We start from the raw sequence: 21393 nt of genomic DNA, 5'->3' as shown, positions 1-21393 counted from the left end.
TACTCTGCTACAGGTACACTTCGCAGGGGAAAATTAGTTATCTGACAAGAGGCTTCCCAGGCTTAGACAAAGGGCACATAATTAAGCCCTCCCTACTTTACACACTGCCTTGAGCTCCATGGTGGAAGAAAAGACGTGATACAAATACAGGTGGAGCCTATTTGTTTGCAGAATTCTATCCGCGAATCTGGCTCTACACAGGTCCCCAGGACCTCTGGAGGTGACTGCAGCTGTGTTCAAGTCACCTCCGGAGGCTCTTCTGAGGCCCATGGAGGCCACATACAGCCTCCATGAGCCTCAGAAAGACTTCTGGAGGTCCTAAAAAGGCACTTCCAGTTATTGGGCGAAAACTGGAAGTGCCTCTTGAGGACCTCTGGAGGACATTTTGAGGCTCATGGAGGCTGCGTGCGGCCTCCACAGGCCTCAGAACAGCTCCAGACACGACCAGAGAAAGGCTCTGGTTGCGTTTGGAGCTTGGTGGAGCCCGAATTTCGCATGCCTTTGTTTTACCCGAAATTCGGTATTCGCGATGGTTCCAGGAATGGAGCTCTCACAAATAACAAGGGTCCACCTGTATAACAATTAATCAATAAGCTATCTTCTGAACATCTTCTCATTGAAGAAAACCCTGATAACTCTGAAGAACAATCAGTATAGTACAAGAAAAAAAAACATTCAAAGAAATAGTCAATCTGCTTCAATAATGTTTTCATTTTTTTTTATCCTGAATACATAGGCCAAATTAATCTGCATCTAATAGCAAACGAACTACTGAGAAACCAACAGATATTTTAAAAAAGATTAGTCAAATGAGAACTCAATGCTATGCCATCTACACAGAAGTAAGTCCTGTTATAGATAATGGAGCTTACTCTCAGGAAAGTGTGGATAGGACTGCAGCCTTACATGCACATGTCCCATCAGGGCATGAGCTGTTATTGCATTTTGTGGTTAAACAACTCTCCACCAGCGGTACTGGTATTTGTGTCTGTCACCCCACGAAGCAGGTCACAGCCTCAAAGGAATGATTTCAACCAGGGAGCAGTAAGAGGGAAAGTAGGCCATGGTCCTGACCTGAATTTGGTGATACAGAAGAACCAATTTGGGGCCCACTGAATCCTGTGGAGGAGTTTTGGCCTCCAGAGGCCTCAAAAGGTAAGGGAACATTTGTTCCTTTGCCCTCAGGGTAAGCCTGAGCCAGTCCACTGGGTCTGTTTGAACAATCACCAGCTATATAGCGGGCACAAGTCTGCATGGACCTCGGCAGGGGGATTGATGCAGGAACAAAGACAAAATTTGGTACATGATGGCAATGTAAAGTCATTTTAAGGAAGATCTGATAAGGGAAAGGAAATACTAGCAAACTTCAAAAAAGGGCAGCAATTAACAGTGTCAATAGCCATGGGAGAGAATATACGTATGCTGTAGTCTAAAACTTCCTAACCACTGAATGTCACATAATTATCAGCTAGCTTTGAGCCTTTTCATAAATTTCCATCCCTTGTTCCATAATCATGGAGGCTAGAAACCTGAATTTTTAAAATACAATGGTTGAGATTTTTCAGGTTTTTGCATGCACCACTAGATTTTCATGAGACTGATTCCATGATCAGCGGTGGTGTGATTTCATTAATCCATTTTTCTAAACCTCTGTATTCATTTGGACATTCAAATGTGTAGAAAGAACCGTCTAGCAATTACAGACTTCAGGCTGATGGGAGAATGTAAAGACAATGGCTATGAATAAATAGCATTACTATGCTATATATTTTATAAAATAGGGTGGCATTTGGAGGCAACTTACCATTTGTCAAGCGGTCAAACAAGAAAATGTCAAAATCCCACATTCCCACTTTGGATAGCATGTACTGAAAAAAATAAATATGAAACACAGAATGACCACGTGAGCAGTAAAATCAGACGTAAAAAGTTTCAAATTCAAAAACAAAAGTTTCAAATTCAAAAATGAGATAAGATTTCATTGACATTTATCTTTCAGATGTCTATAAACATAGGAACATTCTCTAAAGTATACATTCATGCAGGAATTCCACATTGGGTCCCTAACACTACTTGAAGCCTTTGTACGATTTCACTTGACGGGTAGTAGCTTGAACTATAAGGAAGTGAGGGGTGAAACTACAGTGGGGGAGGGTTAGGGAGCCTTAGTTTTTTGCCCCTCCATGATTTGGATTTCAGTTACACGTATAACACATTTCTAAATGAAAAAAGAAACACTCTTCACTTGAAGGCCAATGTGCTTCTTCTAGCCTTAAGAATTGAGTTTGTTAGAGATGCCTCTTACCCTTGCTTGTCCAAGGTAGTCTTCATCCAATAAGTACAATGAAGATTGTGGTATAATTCCACGCAATAGCCTGGATGCATGGAAATACCGCTGAAAGCTTAACAGTCTCTTTACCTTTTTCTTTGTTCCTATTTCTCCTGAGTAAACTGTATCTGTGGAAAAACAATTGGTACAAAGATCTTCACTAAATCAACAAGCTAAAACTTAAAAGCCAATGAAATTGGCAGGAGGTCTGGTCTAGAGGGTAGAGCCTCCGTTAGCCCAAAGATAACATCAGAAGGTCGCCAGTTCGAGGACACCGGCAGCTCCCTGAAGGGCTGAGAATGGCGAGACCTTGAAGCAGCTGACAAGCCCAGCTGAGTGATTCTACCTGCTCTTGGTGTGAGCAAGAAGCATCTTGGCTGCCCTCCATGTGAGAGATGGAGCTGCTTGCCAGCCTGCATGGGAGAACTGGAAGCCAGAAGTGAGACCAAACCAGGAAGATCCATTCTGAAATGTTGTTGGTTCTTGAAAGAGAGAACCTCTATGTTTGTAAACCACCTTGAATAAAGTCAGAGGAGTAATCCAATGACCAGAAAGGCAGTATATAAATATCTAATTAGTTAATTAGTTAGAAATTAAAATCTCAGGTTGTCTTTTCTAAAAATGTATACGTGCAGAGCTGGCCCAACTATCAGGTCAACTGAAGAAGCCGCCTCAGGCAGCAGATTAGCAGGGCTGTCCACTTGCTTCCACTGATCTGACTGCCTGCTTCTAATGATCCTCTTCCTCCCATTCCCCAGATTGGAAAAGGAACACGGGGTCAGAGTAGAAGTGGAGACAAGAGGAGAGCAGTGGGCTGCAGCATAGACGGAGAAGAAATTGGCACATCCCCAGGTAAGGGGGGCTGCATTTGGCACGAAGAGGTCTGGGGCTGGCCCTGCATACATGGCATAATTGTGGCTCTTTTTTCCAACCCACAATACAAAGAAGTCAACAACTGAGCCTTATAGTAATCTCTCATCGTGGTTGCAGTCCTAACCACACTTTCCTGAGAGTAAGCCCCATTGAACAAAATAGGACTTATTTCTGGTTAGACCTGGTTAGGATTGTGCCCATGTCTCCTACACTTCTTTGTATTTAACAGCTTCAGTCTTTACTACACAAAGAATCTAACTGGAGATTCTCTATGCTGCAAGTGCCAAGGAACTGTGCTCTCTGTTTACTGAAGAAATAAATTAGGGACACAGACAAAGGAAAATGTTTGTGATGATGGTCACAGCTACCCTCATATTGACCTGGTAAATGTATGTGCAAGTCACAATAAAAATAACATGCCAGACTGCCCAATCCTACCCCACACCATTGGCGCCAATGCAGCTGAGCATTCTGGTCAAATTCAACAGAATTCAAATTTCAAATTCAAGTTGTCTGATTCAAAGCAGAAAGTTGCCAAGGAAGTTCAGTATTTAATTTCAAGCTTCTTTGAGCTTCTGTGATTATGGTTTTAAATACTCACCATTACGGAAACCCTCTTCTCTCCCTCAACTAATTTTCTCTTAGTTCAGCATGATCAGTATACAAAGCCCCTCTCTCCTCCCACTAAGATGTTGCACATCTCATACATGCTATTTAACACGCAAAAAAAAAAAAAAAAGCAAGGACCAAACTTGTGTTTGTTGTAATGTGTAATTTGACCTCACCCTTTTGCCCTGGCACAAATCTCTGTTGTCAGACATCCTGGTAAGTTTAATAGTTAAAACAACTGCTCCGTTTGCATCTGAACCTGGAGCTGCTGGTGAACTCTGGTTTATAAAACACTGTTAATCAACAGCTCCGGTTTTGAACAATATACGAAGCACACAAGCAAAGCACACGTGCAAAGGAGGCAGAACTGGCCCAAATGCATCTCTTTCCTTTAAGCCCTGTGAAAAGATGGAGCACTGGGAGGAAAGCGGACAATTTGGTTCGCTTTTAGTGAGTGGGAATCAGATCAACGTGGCTCACATCCGTGGCAATTTGGAGGGAGGTGGTGATGAGATTGAGGTAAAGTGCACTCCAAATGCACCGCCCCTCATTCTCCTCACCATCCACCACTGATGCAAGCTGCATCAGATCATGGTAAGACCGACCATGAGAGGAGGTAACAGGGGGAGGAGGGAGCACTTGGACTCAGGATATTTTAGGTCATCTGAATTGGCCCACTGTCTGGCATGAGGAATGTAGAATACAGGAGAACTCAGACTGAACCAATGCCCATAAAGTTGCTTTTATGTTCCCAAATAGTTCTTATATTAAAAGTCGAATCCACAAGCCAAATAAGGCAAAGTACAGAGAACTTGGTTAAGCGTCACTCATTCTAGAGCGTCAGAGAATTGTCCTGTAAATATAATCGCAACAGACACAAGGCAATTAATGTGAAAGGGATTCTAAGGCTGAATGTCTTCACCTAGGTACTTAATTCTTATCTGAAGTTATAATAGGATATTTTTAAAAGTTAATAGTATGGCTGATTATAGAGCAAGTGAAAGGAAATAGCCCTTCTTCCCCTCTTCCTGTTCCCCTTTAAAGAAAATGAACATAACCTGTAATAACAGAAAACGCCATTTTTCATTTATCATCTTAATGGCTCTTTCACTTTGTTCTCTCTCTTCCTTGTGTCATTTGGATATGCGCCTCAGTGTTATCATCAGAACACCCTTTTCCTTGGAACAGAAGGTCAGGTAACAAATTTAACAACTCATCACTTGGAAAAATCTTGCTTTAAAGAGAATATATATATTTAAGGGAAAACTCATGTATGGAAAGGATCAACTGACTCATCATATCCTTACAGATGTCATGTCCAGGTAATATAAAACATATTTATTGGATTAAAAAAATCCTCGACTGGGTTTGCAAGCCAAGCTAAAACATCATTTTACAGAATAAATTTTGGTTTATTTTTGCATTTCACATTTCATCCTGTCCTTCCTCCAAGGAGCTCAATGTGTTTTGGATTTAAAACTGTGCAAGGTAGATTAGGTTGAAACTGGACGGTGCAAATGGGCTTGCAGCTGCTACCTCTTCTGTGGTGTGCACAGGGGAAAAAATAGGAGCTCCTTTGTTCACATGGCCCTTTTGAATAAAACCAGAAGTTCCATATTTCCTGGTTTGGGTATGCAGCAGAACATGGTAAGGAGCCCCCCCCCCCCCAAAAAAAAAAACATGCTGGAGAATTTGCCTGGTCATGTGCTACAGCACATTGCATTTTGCAACACCAGAAAGGCTACTGCACTGCTGGAACATGACTTCCAATGGTGCAGCACCCTGTTACAATTGGGCCCTAAATGGCTTAGCAAAAACAACCCAACTCCATCAGTTAACTTTTGCTTATGTGTACTGATAATGGAATCTATTAATAGTGTTCCTCAGTATTTTGATGCTTCATAGCAAGTTTGCAATTAGGAAGATGCACTGGGGAAAGCGCATCCAATTCTCTTCAGACCACACTGCGATTCACCATCTCACCACAGAGGCACTACACAGAATTCCCTTTTGTACTTAATTAAGGCAATCAAGACATGTGCTGTATCAGTCATTGACAGGCTACACCATCTGCAAATGAAAGCTAATTTTAATCACCTCGCATGAGTCACGGAAAGGATTTGGTTCCCTGACTCACTGAGCAGTTTAGGTAATCCAAGAATTAAATTATTACTGCCTTACTAGTGAAGTCTTTTTTTGAAAGCCAAATGCTCTTTGGGTTCCAATGAAAGGAAAAGTGAATGAAGGAAGTTGTTACAGAAGTACACCAGGTTTGAAAATTGCACTTTGTAGCGTTCAGGTTACCAGTTCTTCTGCAGATGGTTTCGTGTTTAATTTGTACAAACCACTCCTCTCATCTGAGAGAATTAGGGCTGAATCCTATCCACAGATTCCCCATAAACTTCCCAAGAAGTGATGTACTCTTCAGTAGGCAGAAGTTACTCAACTTACTGTTGAGAAGACGAAAGTCTATAAATGGGTAGGAACCACGTCGTTCAGAAAGAACCGCTGTCTGACCTCTCAGCCGTGCATCTCCTGCAAAACATGATATCCAACCAACATTAGATGCAGTTTTCTTCCTAGGAAGCACGTAAATCTTGTTAAGCAGCAAAATCAATGTAATCAAAATGTTTACTACAATGACTCTTTCAGGATTAAATAGCTGCTGGAATGGGGTTTTATCAGGAAAACAGCATGAATGTAAAGGGTTAAATGTTCCTTTACACCTCCAAGCTGTGCTCCTGATCTGAACTGCTATCCCACATGGCTGCTATTCATGAGTAAAGTTATCTCTAACTACACGCTAGGGCACTTAATGTTATGAGTACTTTGGCCCTTATTTGTCTAGAAAGCTGTTCCATCTATTACACTAAATGGTGCCCCTATGAATAAAACGTAAAATGTCTGTAAAGACTTTAAAAATGTAAAGATCTGAAGTCTGCATCCAGCTGACCACATTTTGTGTTCCTCTATGATGCTATTGCTGCAGATCCATTGTTGAAGAATGACAAGAGGTGGCCACTGGACTAATTTCATCCCACCCCCTTGAGTAAAAAGTATTTGAGTACTATACAATCAGCACAAGCAATTCCTTTGCGAACTGAATGTGCATTAGCAGGAGCTGGGCACAACCAACTGATGATACAGTGATATAATTCAAAACATTGTAGCCATTGCTTGCCTAGGAAGGAAATCTGTGTCTGCATACGTATCTGATTAGCAAGTGTGCATACTGGAACAGCTTTTTTTTAAAATGGCTTATAAGGAGCTTGACTCTTGCTCGTTGATTAGTTAGTAAAAAACAGTTGTCAATTGCTATCATGTCTGTCTAGGTAAATTCTAACATCTAATTTACATCCCATGGAAAAATACATTGGAAAGAATACCAGAGCAACATCCACTTGAAGAGCTACAAACAGGAGACTTTATTTCTGTCCTCTCTTACTTAGGGATCTTTCCTGCCAAATGTACACCCATTTTATATTCATAACACAACATCTTCATAGGTATTCCTTCTGTGAAAGAAAAATATTACTATGAAACCTATTTCTATTTCTCTCCCCAGCACGTAATTAATGTGTGGAACTCCTTGCCACAAGACATTGTGACAGCTCCTGTCCTAGATGCCTTTCAGAGGAGATTTGACAGCATATAGAGGAAAAGTCCATGATACGTACATTACAAGCCATGATACAACCTCTGGGTTTTATGTATCATCTGGTTTTGAAAGGTAGCCTCTCTCTGAATACCAGATGCAAGAGAGTAGTAACAGGTTATGGGTAAATTGTTGTCCTGAGTGCTTCCTAAGGTACCTGGTGGAACACTGTGAGATACAGGAAACTGGACTAGGTGGATCCTTGACCTGATCCAGCAGGGCTCTTCTTATGTTTTTAATGTTCACCTGCTAAGCTTGAAGTCTTTTGTGTGGCTAGCACATCTGTTAACAGTTAAACCGAATTTTCCAATCACTCAAATTGGAGTATTTTTCACTGATAAAGTGTGGTCCACTTCCCACTTCTAACTAAGCACATCTCCTGTAGTTCCAAGAGCAGTACAGAATGTGCTTGAAAGAGTACCACAGGAGCATATTGGCTCCTGAGAACACCACTAAAGGAAAGCAACTCTTGCAACCCATGTCCACAGATTTAACAAACCTTTGACTTGATTTGTGGTGTTCTGTATCATAGGCCAGCTATTTTCAACCACTGTGCCATGGCACACTGGTGTGCCAGGAATGGTCTGTAGGTGTGCCGCGGGAGTTTGGTGGAGGTCATTTATTAGTGGGGCCACTGGGGGATGTGAGCCCCCCACAAACAGCATGGTGTGCCCTGTCAATTATCAAAAGACTGATGGTGTGCATTGACAATTTTAGTACCTTTTCAGTGTGCCATGAGACTAAAAAGGTTGAAAATCACTGTCATAGGCAAATGATTCTGATCAGAGCGTAAGCATCAGAATGCTCTTTGGTCCCTTCCTTTTTCTTATTTAGTTCAAGGATGTTTATATATTTTTTTCCTCCAATGCATGTTGGAATGCATGCTTCTCATGTTTACAGGAGTGAGAAAAAAACACCTTAAATAACTTGGGCAATCTGCCCAAATTGTGTTGTGGGTTTCCATGAACCCTTTGCTCCTGATTCCCCCCTCTTTCCTTGGCTTTAGAAACTGTATATGGTACAAATCAGAATTGAAGGGTGCTTCCCGACTTCTCCCACAGCAGGAGCATCAGCAGCAAGAGCACTTAGGTGCTGCCTTTGATGCTTTTTTCAAAAGGACTTTAGCTGAGAAAAAGCAGCTAACTCAGAAGGAAACAAAACTGAGCAATCTGTCAAGGAGCCACATTAATGGCTACGTTATTGTCTTCCTCAAGGGCTACCTGAGAGATGTATAGTTCCTGCTACATCAAAATTATAATCACACATTTACCTGGACTTAAGTCCTATAGTAATACAACTTAATTCTAAGGGAACATGCTTAGGCTAGCACTCTAATAAACTTTTTATATTTCTTCAAGATATTTTTAAATTCCATTTTTCAATATTTATACATTTGTTTTAAACCATTTTGCAAACAACTCCAAGAGTTTTGGATGAAATGCACTAGTCCTTTAAACAAAGTATTGTATAGTAAGTTTAAAAGTAAAAATAAGTGATGGGAAAGAAAGGATCCTAATGAAGACATTTAAAAGTTGATTTTTCTTAATGGGGTACGGCTACGTGTGTGGCTATGAATGATGTCACACGGCAAGCTCCTGCTCTTTAAAATTTACCACTATTCCCCTGAGAGGAAGGCCATGTTTGATGGCATCCCCATGGCAACAGTAATGCATTTTCTAGCTTTAAGTTTACTTAAATATTATAGATTCACCATTAACTGTAGGAATCAAGTCTGCATTTTAGGCTTTCTTGTGTACACACCACCTTCCAGCATTGTTTCTTTCAAACCAAAGAGAAGTAGATATTAAGTCCAAGCATGCTTGCTTTCTGGGGAAAAAGGCAGATGATGTCAAGAGAAAAAAGCAGCAAGAAACTATGATACTGAAGGCAGAGCATTGCTCCAGCTGCATTCTAGTGCTAAGCAAAACAAACAAAAGGCAGAATCTTAACCAGGTCTACTCAGAAGTAAGTCCTGTTTTGTTCAATGGGGCTTACTCTCAGGAAAGTGTGGTTAGGATTGCAGCCAAAGAGAAATAAAAAACCAAAACAAAACTTCCTCCTGCTTCTTCTGGCTGAAGACAAAGGAGACCACTCTGGAATGTTTAATGGTACAAACAGCTACTTCTCTGCCAGAGCCAACTGCTAGAGCAGCCACTGGTTCTCCCAAAGGAGACATTTCTTGAATTAATCTGCTGTCAACTTGGCATCTCACTTTGTCTCTGTTTAATAAAAATCTGAGTTTTTGTTTTTAACATGGTTTATTATGTAACTGTCAGCAAGGGTGGATACTCTTAACTTTGATGACAGCTTACAGTTACTGGAATATCAACTAACTGACAAAAAAAAATAGTCTGGTTACAACTGGGGAGTCAAGGCCAACTGTCATCTTCCAAAAATTATCATCGAATGGGCAAAGACAGCACAGATAAGTAGAAAAACAACTGTTCAAATCCATCAGCAGTGATGTGAGTAAAGCAACCATCACGACAAACGAATCTACTGAGCAGGGGTGCAAGAAAATACTGCAGGAAGAACAAACACCTGCAATGGGAAACCAATTTGCTTGATCAGCACTTTGTTCCAAGGGATGCCATCTTGGCACAACCCCAGTAGCAGTTTTACACTAGGGGCTGAGGTTTGCCCCATAAGACAGGGCCACCCAGCTCAGAGAGCCCCATTGGAATGAGGGGAGGCAAAAGGTTCCCTGCTGGGAATTACTGGCACTTGAAGTTGCTGCGTGAACTTGTCCTTTGATAGGTCTGCCTCGCTCTCCTCTGTAGTGGCAGGGGGCGGGATTAGGATTGGCTGTAAATTACATTGATTTTAAAGCTGGAAACACTTTGAAATTGATGGTTTCAAGATGGCAGGCTCATGCCTCAAATTTCTAACTCATGAAAATGAGCTTGAAAGCATGTGGGTAATTCCTGGCGAAACCTCAGAAACAGGAAGAAGTTGAGGAGTTCATTAGGAATTATAATAGTTGGGAATGTAGCTCCAGTATCCAAACCCTATGTTACTTCTTGCACTTCTCAGTGATGAGCAGAAGAAAAATAAAGAATGCAATTCAGCTCTTGGGGACAACAAATTTGGGTTACTTGGTTCAGCTTTTCTGCTATTGCTTGTGCAGGGTACATGCAGTTCTGATACAGCTAAATTACTCACTTAGCAACAGGTAATGCATTCTGTCACCATAGCAACAGTACAGCCAGGTCCTTCATTAAGAATGTTTCATCACTAGAATGCATTTTATTAGGCATGTAAATACTGGTTGACAACTCTTCATTTGGTTTGTACAATACTTTGGATAAGAAGAAAAATATTCATTTAAACTGATGTATGGCCTGGAATCGCCTCAGAGATTATTTAACATTATCCTATAAACTGTGGAATTCAACTTACACACAACCAAGAGAAGATCTTGTACACACCTATGAAGCATTGCATTTTTTTCTTTACTTCTCACAATTTTGTTCTAATACTTTTAAATGTTGTACTTGGAGAAGATACATTTATAGTTGGAGATTTTGTCAGCACACAGATACACTTATTCTTTCTGTTTTTGTGGTCCTTTTTTGGTACATGCTCTTCAAACATAAATTGTAAATAGGAAATGCACATAAAATATTTGAGGAATTTTTAACCTTTGCATTGAAAATACAATTTTTCTGCTTGGTTCTCAACTATAGAATCTCATCCATTCTTTGCAAAATACCTCCATTTTCTTTCTGTCCTCCCTTCTTTCCCTTTCCCTCCCTCCCTCTCCCTCTCCCAGTTAGATAACAAGGAGAGCTGCTCATGGATGAAGGGGGTTACTCGTTGCAGTAGGAAAACAAGTGTAGCTCATTCATGAGTGTCTGGTGGTGGAGCAGTTTATCTGCATACTTCCCAGGAGGTTCTTAGGCAGGTAGGGGATGACAGACAGAGGCAGTCAATGTGAGCTGGAAGGGACCCAGGTAAGTCTGCCCTTCGCTCTTGAGCAGCCTTCAGCTTGCTGATGAAGAGGGATAGAATATAGGAGAGGCCTCTGCAGTAGCATTGTGCAGAGTATGTGCTATGTCTGCCTTCTTTCCTGCAGTTCCTGTGGACTATACATGAGCAAGTGCAAACTGGTAAGAAGAGAAGGCTGGAGGAGTATGGAAGTAAGTTTCTACCTTCTGACAAATCCAAACAGTTGAGGAGATCCTGGACACAGCTCATACAGAACTTCTCCAGAGAAGACTACTATGAAGAAAGAGACCTTTACATGGGAAGACTCTACATGGAAGTGACTGATTGCCAGGAGCAGGAAAATCAAAAGGCATGCTAAACCACTGGATCTACAAAACCAGTGTCTCTCAGATTCTAGGACTTGTGAAGATCCCTTTTTGAGACACCAACAGTTTCCGAGGAACCAGACAGTAAGAGGGAATTTCTGTTGGAGGAAATTAAAAATAGTTTCCTCTTTGGGGGGAAGCAGAGCAGCTTAAGCAGCAACCCCCCCCCCTTTTTGGGTATCACCCCAGGGAACCTCCCTCACCCAGCTGACTGCTAATCAATAAAAAAAGACGAAGAGGCAATGGCTTGTTACAGTTGCAAAAAAGAAGTTATTTACTTACAGTTCCATTGAGTGTATATTTACAGCATCTGATTAGAATCAGAGGTTCAGCTAACACTTAAGAGATAGCAAGGCCCTGGAGCTGCCTTGCCCTGCATGCCTTGTGCTCAAGATGGCCTGGGCATCAGAGCCCTGGTGTGCGCCATCTTAACAGGTCGGTGGTCAGAGTACAAGAGGAAGTGCTCAGAGGAGAAGGGAAGGATAAAGGGTTAGGGCAACACCCCACAAGGATCACAGAGAGAACAGGTAGAAAGGTCAGATTTACTGGGCCATAGCTTGACCACTTCTGGACAGTATCCTGCCCCCTCTGGGCAGCAGATGGAGTTGCACCAACTCCAACAATTTCAACTTGGCAAGTACTTGGTTCTGCACTTTATTGGCAAAAATAACCAAAGACACAGTTATAGAATGAGAGATACCTGGTTTGGCAGCACAACATGTGAGAGGGATCTTAGAGTTGCAGTGGATCACAAAGTGAATATGAGTCAGCAGTGGCAAAGAAGGATAACACAATATTAGTCTGAATTAGTAGAACCATAGCTTCCAAGGTAAGAAAGGAAGTGGATCTGCTTTACTCCGCATTGGTCAGATCTCACATGTTGTGCTGCCAAATAGCACCTCTTCTATTAAAAGTGCCTCTTACTAGTTAGCAGCTAATCTATTAAAACTGGCTCATTTGATGGATAGCTCACTACAACTAATTGTTTATTTTCAAATGGGATTTCTCTGTTGTCATCATCACAATAATCCTTGCCATTTAAATAGCATTTTCAGTGTTCAAATGTTGACAGAGTAATCCTTTCAACAGTTCTATAAGGTAGGCCAGTGAAATTACCCCATATTGCATATCAGGAGGAGGTTCAAGCTGGAAGATCAAAGGCATGTAAGGTCATCTTATGAGTTTAGAACTGAGATGACATTTGATCCGGAGACTTCCTGGATTGGAGTTTATTAGCTACTATAGTACATTAGTTCTTCAGATTGTTGTTAGTTGTTCAAATGAAAACAAAGAATCTCAGAGGCTTGCACTGGATCCAAAAAATACATTACATTCAGAGTCCTGCCTATGTCCTTGAAATACTCTCCCTTGCTGTTTTTCATTTACCACCCTCCCTTGTTGTACTATTGTGCTTAGATGGAGTTGAGAGAGCAGGACTGTTTCAGCATGCAAGGAATGAAGAAGCTGCCATGTCTCCTTGCCCTGGCCAAAACAAGCTCCTTAGCCAGCATACACAAAGGCAGAGACTCTTCTGTTTTGAACAGGCTTCAGTGAAGAGAGACCTGAATGCCTGCAGGTTTAGAACAGCTTGTGAAAAAGAAGAGATCAAAGGCTCTTTCTTACCTCCCTTCCATTCTCCTGGACAAAAATCTGGCCTTCAGATTGCAAAGCTTTGGAGAATGAGGTTGACTTGTATGTTAAGTTGCATACTCATCTAAGAAAACAGTTAAAAACAGCTGGTATTTCAAGCTGTAATCAGGCTCCTAAATTACCTTTTTACATGAATTTTTCCTCAGTGGTTGATATGCTACACTCAATGTATCCAAATGACATCACAACAAACATTTGCTCAACAACGTTACTTTCATCTAAAATCTGAGCTGGGTTCGGCAGAACAGGAGGCTCAGAGTTTTGCTTTTTTCTTGAATATGTAGCATGGGTTGTTTCCTTTCCTAGGTGTCCTTCTCCGCCTTCTGCAATGCTACCTTCATTATTCCTGCTCTCTTAATATGGTCAAGCACTGGGTATCACCAACAGGAAGAATTGTAGCCTGGGATACTGGTTCGAACAAACACATTTTGTATCAGAATTCAGAAGAAGTTTACAAAGTTCATCAAAGTTTATTATTTTTAGTAGTACTACATATATTGTTAATTATTTAATATTTTATTTCACATTTTAACAAAAAAAATTCAAAACAGCAAAAAAAAAAAAGGAATTAAAAATAAAAACAAATTGAACGCCATAAAAATAACAGAAAACAAAATATTATAGCAGTGGTTTCCAAGCCTTTTCAGCCAGCGGCTCCTTTGAGCTGCTGGGCCATTAGTTGCAGCTCCCCATTAGGGCTACAATCCAATACATTTTATAGGGCAGTGGGTTTTTCATGAGGATTCCACAGCTCCCCAGCTGTTTTCCATGGCTCCCTGGGGAGCCATGGCTCACAGTTTGGGAACCACTGCACTGTAGTGTGGGAGAAATGAGGTTTATTTCCCATAAAAATCAGAATCCATATTGGCAACTTTGAATCCATATTGTCTGTGTGTCACATGATTCAAAAGCTGCTAGGCCAGCTAGTGAACTTTTGACATAATATTCTGAACTCCACAGGACCCTGTATGGGTCAGGAGTGCAGGACAAGGCCAGTGCTTGGGCACAAACCATTCTTTAATAGATATATCCTGATCCATATCTGTTATATACATGCTATTTCCAGACTCTTTCTTCTGTGTTTTATTGTATCAAGGTGAGTTTTTGTATTCAAAAAAGCTGTTTGAAACTAAAGTTAATATAGCATGACTTTTGAATATTAACTATGCAAATACCTATATCAAGTTTCCTTCAACTTAGTCAGATTTGTCTCTAAGCTACGACAGAAAACTAAGCAGGAAAAGAAATTAACATTTTTGGGAATTTCATTCATTCTATCTAACTGGAGAAGTAGGAGAGAGTAGCTATGTTTTTCATTTTACTTCTTGTCCATTGCTCGACCCTTTCAATTATGGATTTTAATATCATTCAAGGAATTGTTTTCAATAGCCATTCAACAGCTTTCAAGCAGTTACCCAGACTCTTCTTGATGGTATTTGGATACATAAAGAACAGGATGTGTAAGGAATTGGGTTGTTGATGCAGACTCAGCCTTGCCTTTTCATGCACCTCTTTGAGTTCTAAAAGCCATACCCCTGGCAAGCCTGTCGGGCAACCTTGTGCAAAAACAACACAAAAAATGCTCACCATATCCTCATGCTATTCACACAATAATAAAGGCGAATTCCCCCTTCTGCTGCTCTTACTGTCCAGGCTTCATAAGGTATAGTTCAGTGTTTCTCAAACAGTGGGTCAGTTGTGAGCCAATTTCAGGTGGGCTCCCATCCATTTCCTTTTCTTATCTTTTATAATATTATTTTAAAATACCAAAAATTAACAGATACAAACTCAAAAAGTTAGACATTAAGAGCCCAATCCTGTGGTTGGTGGCACTGCTCTATGCTGCCAGCCACAATTGCAAACGTGCCATAAGGCACATTTGTGGGGCTCACCGCCGGGCTCCCACCGGTGCTAGCCCAGCACTAGGAATCCCAGCAGTGAACATAAGAACATAAGAACATAAGAACAGCCCCACTGGATCAGGCCATAGGCCCATCTAGTCCAGCTTCCTGTATCTCACAGCGGCCCACCAAATGCCCCAGGGAGCACACCAGATAACAAGAGACCTGAATCCTGGTGCCCTCCCTTGCATCTGACATATCCCATTTCTAAAATCAGGAGGTTGCGCATACACATCATGGCTTGTACCCCGTAATGGATTTTTCCTCCAGAAACTTGTCCAATCCCCTTTTAAAGGCATCTAGGCTAGACACCAGCACCACATCCTGTGGCAAGGAGTTCCACAGACCGACCACACGCTGAGTAAAGAAATATTTTCTTTTGTCTGTCCTAACCCACCCAACACTCAATTTTAGTGGATGTCCCCTGGTTCTGGTATTATGTGAGAGTGTAAAGAGCATCTCCCTATCCACTCTGTCCATCCCCTGCATAATTTTGTATGTCTCAATCATGTCCCCCCTCAGGCATCTCTTTTCCAGGCTGAAGAGGCCCAAACGCCGTAGCCTTTCCTCATAAGGAAGGTGCCCCAGCCCTGTAATCATCTTATACGCTCTCTTTTGCACCTTTTCCATTTCCACTATGTCTTTTTTGAGATGCGGCGACCAGAACTGGACACAATACTCCAGGTGTGGCCTTACCATAGATTTGTACAACGGCATTATAATACTAGCCGTTTTGTTCTCAATACCTTTCCTAATGATCCCAAGCATAGAATTGGCCTTCTTCACTGCTGCCGCACATTGGGTCGATACTTTCATCGACCTGTCCACCACCACCCCAAGATCTCTCTCCTGATTTGTCACAGACAGCTCAGAACCCATCAGCTTATATCTAAAGTTTTGATTTTTTGCCCCAATGTGCATGACTTTACACTTACTGACATTGAAACGCATCTGCCATTTTGCTGCCCATTCTGCCAGTCTGGAGAGATCCTTCTGGAGCTCCTCACAATCACTTCTGGTCTTTACCACTTGGAAAAGTTTGGTGTCGTCCGCAAACTTTGCAACCTCACTGCTCAACCCTGTCTCCAGGTCATTTATGAAGAGGTTGAAAAGCACCGGTCCCAGGACAGATCCTTGGGGCACACCGCTTTTCACCTCTCTCCATTGTGAAAATTGCCCATTGCTGGGCTAGTGCCAGGTGGTGGCCCAGGTTCCGCAGCTTGGCGGTCTCCCGGACTGGCAGGCTGCGGAACGGGAGGCGGGGGCGTGGACAGGGCATGGGGGAGGCATGCCAAGGGGTGGGCAGGAGGAGGATCCGCGTAGCTGAGCTCCGCAGGATCCAGGGCGCTCCTGGAGGGCTGCGCGCCCTACACGAGCACCTTTATTCTACCTTTTGGTCGGCGGTAAAGTGAGTAGCCCCATTGTGGGGCTGCTTCCCTTACTCAGGGGGAGGTAGCGTGGGAGGCGCAGGATTCGGCGGCAGCCCTTTCTGGTACCATCGAGCCTGGGTGCTCTGGGCAGCTCAGGATTGGACTGTAAGAGTAAGAAAAAAAATGAAAATAAAAACAAATATTGAAAGTTGTGTGGTAAGTGCAGAGTTCTAAATTTTTTTGTTCACCTACATAATCATATATCATACTAGGTATCATATCTTAAACAGCCTATTAATTCTCCTAAAATGCATTTTCAAGAACAGAAAAAAGAATTTTCTATATATCCATTATCTTCTCATCGAATCCATAATTCATTTGACCCATTTTCCCCTTTGTGTGCAGAAAGTCCATGAATGGTTTCCAATTGTCCATAAAAGTCTTTACTGACTTCTCTTTAAGAAAAATCATAAGGTTGTCAGTTTCTGCAAGGTCCAATATCTTTACCCACCATTCTTCAACTGAAGGTATATCTGAAACCTTCCAGTACTAAGCATATAACATTCTTGCAGCAGTTGTCATATATAGAAGTATACTTTCAAGATCTTTCTGAGTTGAATCATCAAGTATTCCCAACAAAAAAACTGGTTTCATTTGTAGATTTACCTTCAGTATCAATTGTATTTACTGGTGTATCAAGGTTCAATTTTATTTTTTTTTGCATTGGTACAAGTCCACCATAGATGATAAAAGGTTCCTTCTTGTAATTTACACTTCCAACATTTATTCGGTACATTTTTGCTAATTTAACTGGTGTCATATACCATCTATACATTGTTTTATAAAAATTCTCTTTAAGATTTACATTTAATGTAAATTTTAAGGTTCCCATTCATTTCAATGTGTATTTTTCTTAAAAATATATTCGACTTGATGCAGTTACATACTATCGTACCATTTGGGGAAATGTTACAGAACTGTACTTTTAACAGGCTTTTAAATGTATATGCTTTTAACAGTGATAGTTACAGCAGTGGTCTTACTCCTGGTAAGTATGAATAGGTCTGTGTGGATAGTTGATTAATGGGTCTTACCCCTGCGTAAGTGTGGATGGGACCATGTGGATAGAATGTTTGGGAACATTTTTTAAAACATATCAGCAACAGGTTAGGTTCTTCATTACTTTAAATAAATTTTTATTATACACTTTTACTTAATTGATTAATCAGATTTGATTTTGTCATATAGGGGGTGTTAAAATTTTCCTGCTTGATTATGTCACTTCTGACCATGACATCACTTCAGGTGGGTTCTGACAAATTGTCATTCTAAAAAGTGGGTTCCAGTGCTAAAAAGTTTTAGAACCACTGGTATAGATCATTGCTCACAAAACAGTGAGGATATTAATTTTGGCACGAAAATCCTTCAGTCACTTCTCTGTGATTTATTCAATCACAGGCAGTAGGGTTGTCTTGTGAATATAGTTTTTATTTTCCCTAAAATTCAGGAGTTCATGCAAAACAGATGAATACTCATAAGAACATAAGAACAACCCCACTGGATCAGGCCATAGGCCCATCTAGTCCAGCTTCCTGTATCTCACAGCGGCCCTACCAAATGCCCCAGGGAGCACACCTGATAACAAGAGACCTGCATCCTGGTGCCCTCCCTTGCATCTGGCATTCTGACATAGCCCATTTCTAAAATCAGGAGGTTGCACATACACATCATGGCTTGTAACCCGTAAAGGATTTTTCCTCCAGAAACTTGTCCAATCCCCTTTTAAAGGCATCTAGGCCAGATGCCATCACCACATCTTGCGGCAAGGAGTTCCACAGACCGGTTGGAACCGGTTCCATACACGGAGTAAAGAAATATTTTCTTTTGTCTGTCCTAACTCTCCCAACACTCAATTTTAGTGGATGTCCCCTGGTTCTGGTGTTATGTGAGAATGTAAAGAGCATCTCTCTATCCACTTTATCTTTCCCATGCATAATTTTGTATGTCTCAATCATGTCCCCCCTCAGGTGTCTCTTTTCTAGGCTGAAGAGGCCCAAATGCCGTAGTCTTTCCTCATAAGGAAGGTGCCCCAGCCCAGCAATCATCTTAGTTGCCCTCTTTTGCACCTTTTCCATTTCCACTATATCCTTTTTGAGATGTGGCGAGCAGAACTGGACATAATACTCCAGGTGTGGCCTTACCATCGATTTGTACAACGGCATTATAATATTAGCCGTTTTATTCTCAATACCTTTTCTAATGATCCCAAGCATAGAATTGGCCTTCTTCACTGCTGCCGCAAATTGGGTCGATATTTTCATCGACCTGTCCACCACCACCCCAAGATCTCTCTCCTGATCTGTTACAGACAGCTCAGAACCCATCAGCCTATATGTGAAGTTTTGATTTTTTGCCCCAATGTGCATGACTTTACACTTACTGACATTGAAACGCATCTGCCATTTTGCTGCCCATTCTGCCAGTTTGGAGAGATTCTTCTGGAGCTCCTCACAATCACTTCTGGTCTTCACCACTCAGAAGAGTTTGGTGTCGTCTGCAAACTTACCACCTCACTGCTCACCCCTGTCTCCAGGTCATTTATGAAGAGGTTGAAAAGCACCAGTCCCAGGACAGATCCTTGGGGCACACCGCTTTTCACCTCTCTCCATTGTGAAAATTGCCCATTGACACCCACCCTCTGTTTCCTGCTCTTCAACCAGGTCTCAATCCAGCTCAATCCTGCTCTTCAACCAGATCTCACTCGAAGACTTCTTGTTGCAAATTTTTGCAAGTTCTGAAGTAATGTAAGCAGTCATTGCTCCAGTGCTAGATCTCTCTAAATGCAGCCTTGAATCTTTGGTCAGAAACCAGTATCCAGATTTAACACATAAGTGTATAGGACTGGTGTTGTCAAGGCCTTGTGGAATTGTATAGACTGCTCAACATGGTTTTGCTGTGACCTGGCTAGCAGCCTATTTTAGCATGTGTAAACATGTATGAAATGTTGCACCTAGTTCTTTCCAGGAACACAAACTCATCATAAGTCAGTCAGGGTATATGTAATGTACCAGATGATGTAATGTACCAGATGATGATCAGATGATATATCATCCCCGATCTTCCCCATTGCATGCAGAGGAACAAGTGCACACAAGTCCTCTGACTCTGCCCAGCACACTGTCCCTGCTTCATCCCCACATACACACATGGGGACAGAATAAATAGATGCCAGCTAATTGTGTGCTTGATATACTATTTATTTGTATATCATTTTTGTGGTACTAACTGCTTCCAAAGATCTCCAGCAGCTCATGGATCGTTTTAGCAAGGCCTGCCAAGATTCTGGACTGACAATCAGCCTGAAGAAAACACAGGTCATGGTTCAGGATGTGGACTCACCTCCCTGCATTACAATCTCTGTGCATGAACTGGAGGTTGTCCATGACTTTGTGTACCTTGGCTCAACTATCTCCGACACTCTTTCTCTCGATACCGAGCTAAACAAGCGCATCGGTAAAGCAGCTACCACGTTTTCCAGACTCACAAAGAGAGTCTGGTCCAGCAAGAAGCTGATGGAACATACCAAGATCCAGGTCTACAGAGCTTGCGTCCTGAGTACACTTCTGTACTGCAGTGAGTCATGGGCTCTTCGCTCACAACAGGAGAGGAAACTGAACGCTTTCCACATGCGTTGCCTCCGATGCATCCTCGGCATCACCTGGCAGGACAAAGTTCCAAACAACACAGTCCTGGAACGAGCTGGAATCCCTAGCATGTATGCACTGCTGAAACAGAGACGCCTGCGTTGGCTCGGTCATGTTGTGAGAATGGATGATGGCCGGATCCCAAAGGATCTCCTCTATGGAGAACTCGTGCAAGGAAAGCGCCCTACAGGTAGACCACAGCTGCGATACAAGGACATCTGCAAGAGGGATCTGAAGGCCTTAGGAGTGGACCTCAACAGGTGGGAAACCCTGGCCTCTGAGCGGCCCGCTTGGAGGCAGGCTGTGCAGCACAGTCTTTCCCAGTTTGAAGAGACACTTGGCCAACAGTCTGAGGCAAAGAGGCAAAGAAGGAAGGCCCATAGCCAGGGAGACAGACCAGGGACAGACTGCACTTGCTCCCGGTGTGGAAGGGATTGTCACTCCCAAATTGGCCTTTTCAGCTACACTAGACACTGTGCCAGAACCACCATTCAGAGCGTGATACCATAGTCTTTCGAGACTGAAGGTTGCCAACAACTTAACTACTTCCACATGAGTAGGCGATATTCAAACACAGAGCTGCAGGGGTATTTACATGGCAGAGTAGGAAGCCTAGAATGGGCAAGATAATCTGGTCAGCCCCATGGTTTCTCTGATTTGTTGCATTTTAGTAGGAGGAAAAACTGAAAAGCTTATTTTTATCCTGTCAAAAAAGAATGTTGTAAATGGGAGACCAAATGCTTCTGGATAGTGTCTTTTTAATAAGCATCTAAGAGAAATTCAGAACATATTGATGTTGCTAACTTTGTTAAAGACAAGCAAGCCGGAAAGGAGAATGCCTTGGTATCCTCTGTTATGTAAGTCGCTCTGAGCTTCCTGAAAGAAGACTAGGATAGCCATATAATCAATACATAAATTTTAACAAAAGGAGGAGTCAAAGTAGGCATAAACTGCTTACAAATTTAGCAGTTTATGCCTCCAGCCCAAAG

General features: G+C 41.9%; 1 protein-coding gene across 2 annotated transcripts in view; it reads right to left on the bottom strand.

The window, feature by feature from the left end:
* PDE7B (phosphodiesterase 7B) overlaps positions 1–21393 on the bottom strand; it is a 170601-nt gene that overhangs the window by 25082 nt on the left and 124126 nt on the right. For both annotated transcript variants that reach the window (XM_066614863.1, XM_066614853.1), the window contains 3 exons: positions 6263–6346; positions 2306–2457; positions 1805–1868 (listed from right to left, as the gene is read on the bottom strand). In XM_066614863.1, the coding sequence (XP_066470960.1) occupies positions 1805–1868; positions 2306–2457; positions 6263–6346 (300 nt within the window). The remainder of the gene's footprint in view (positions 1–1804; positions 1869–2305; positions 2458–6262; positions 6347–21393) is intronic.

Source organism: Tiliqua scincoides, chromosome 1 (genome assembly GCF_035046505.1).
Source record: "Tiliqua scincoides isolate rTilSci1 chromosome 1, rTilSci1.hap2, whole genome shotgun sequence".
Classification (NCBI taxonomy): Eukaryota; Metazoa; Chordata; class Lepidosauria; order Squamata; family Scincidae; genus Tiliqua; species Tiliqua scincoides.
This window is presented reverse-complemented; position numbering and strand designations above follow the sequence as displayed.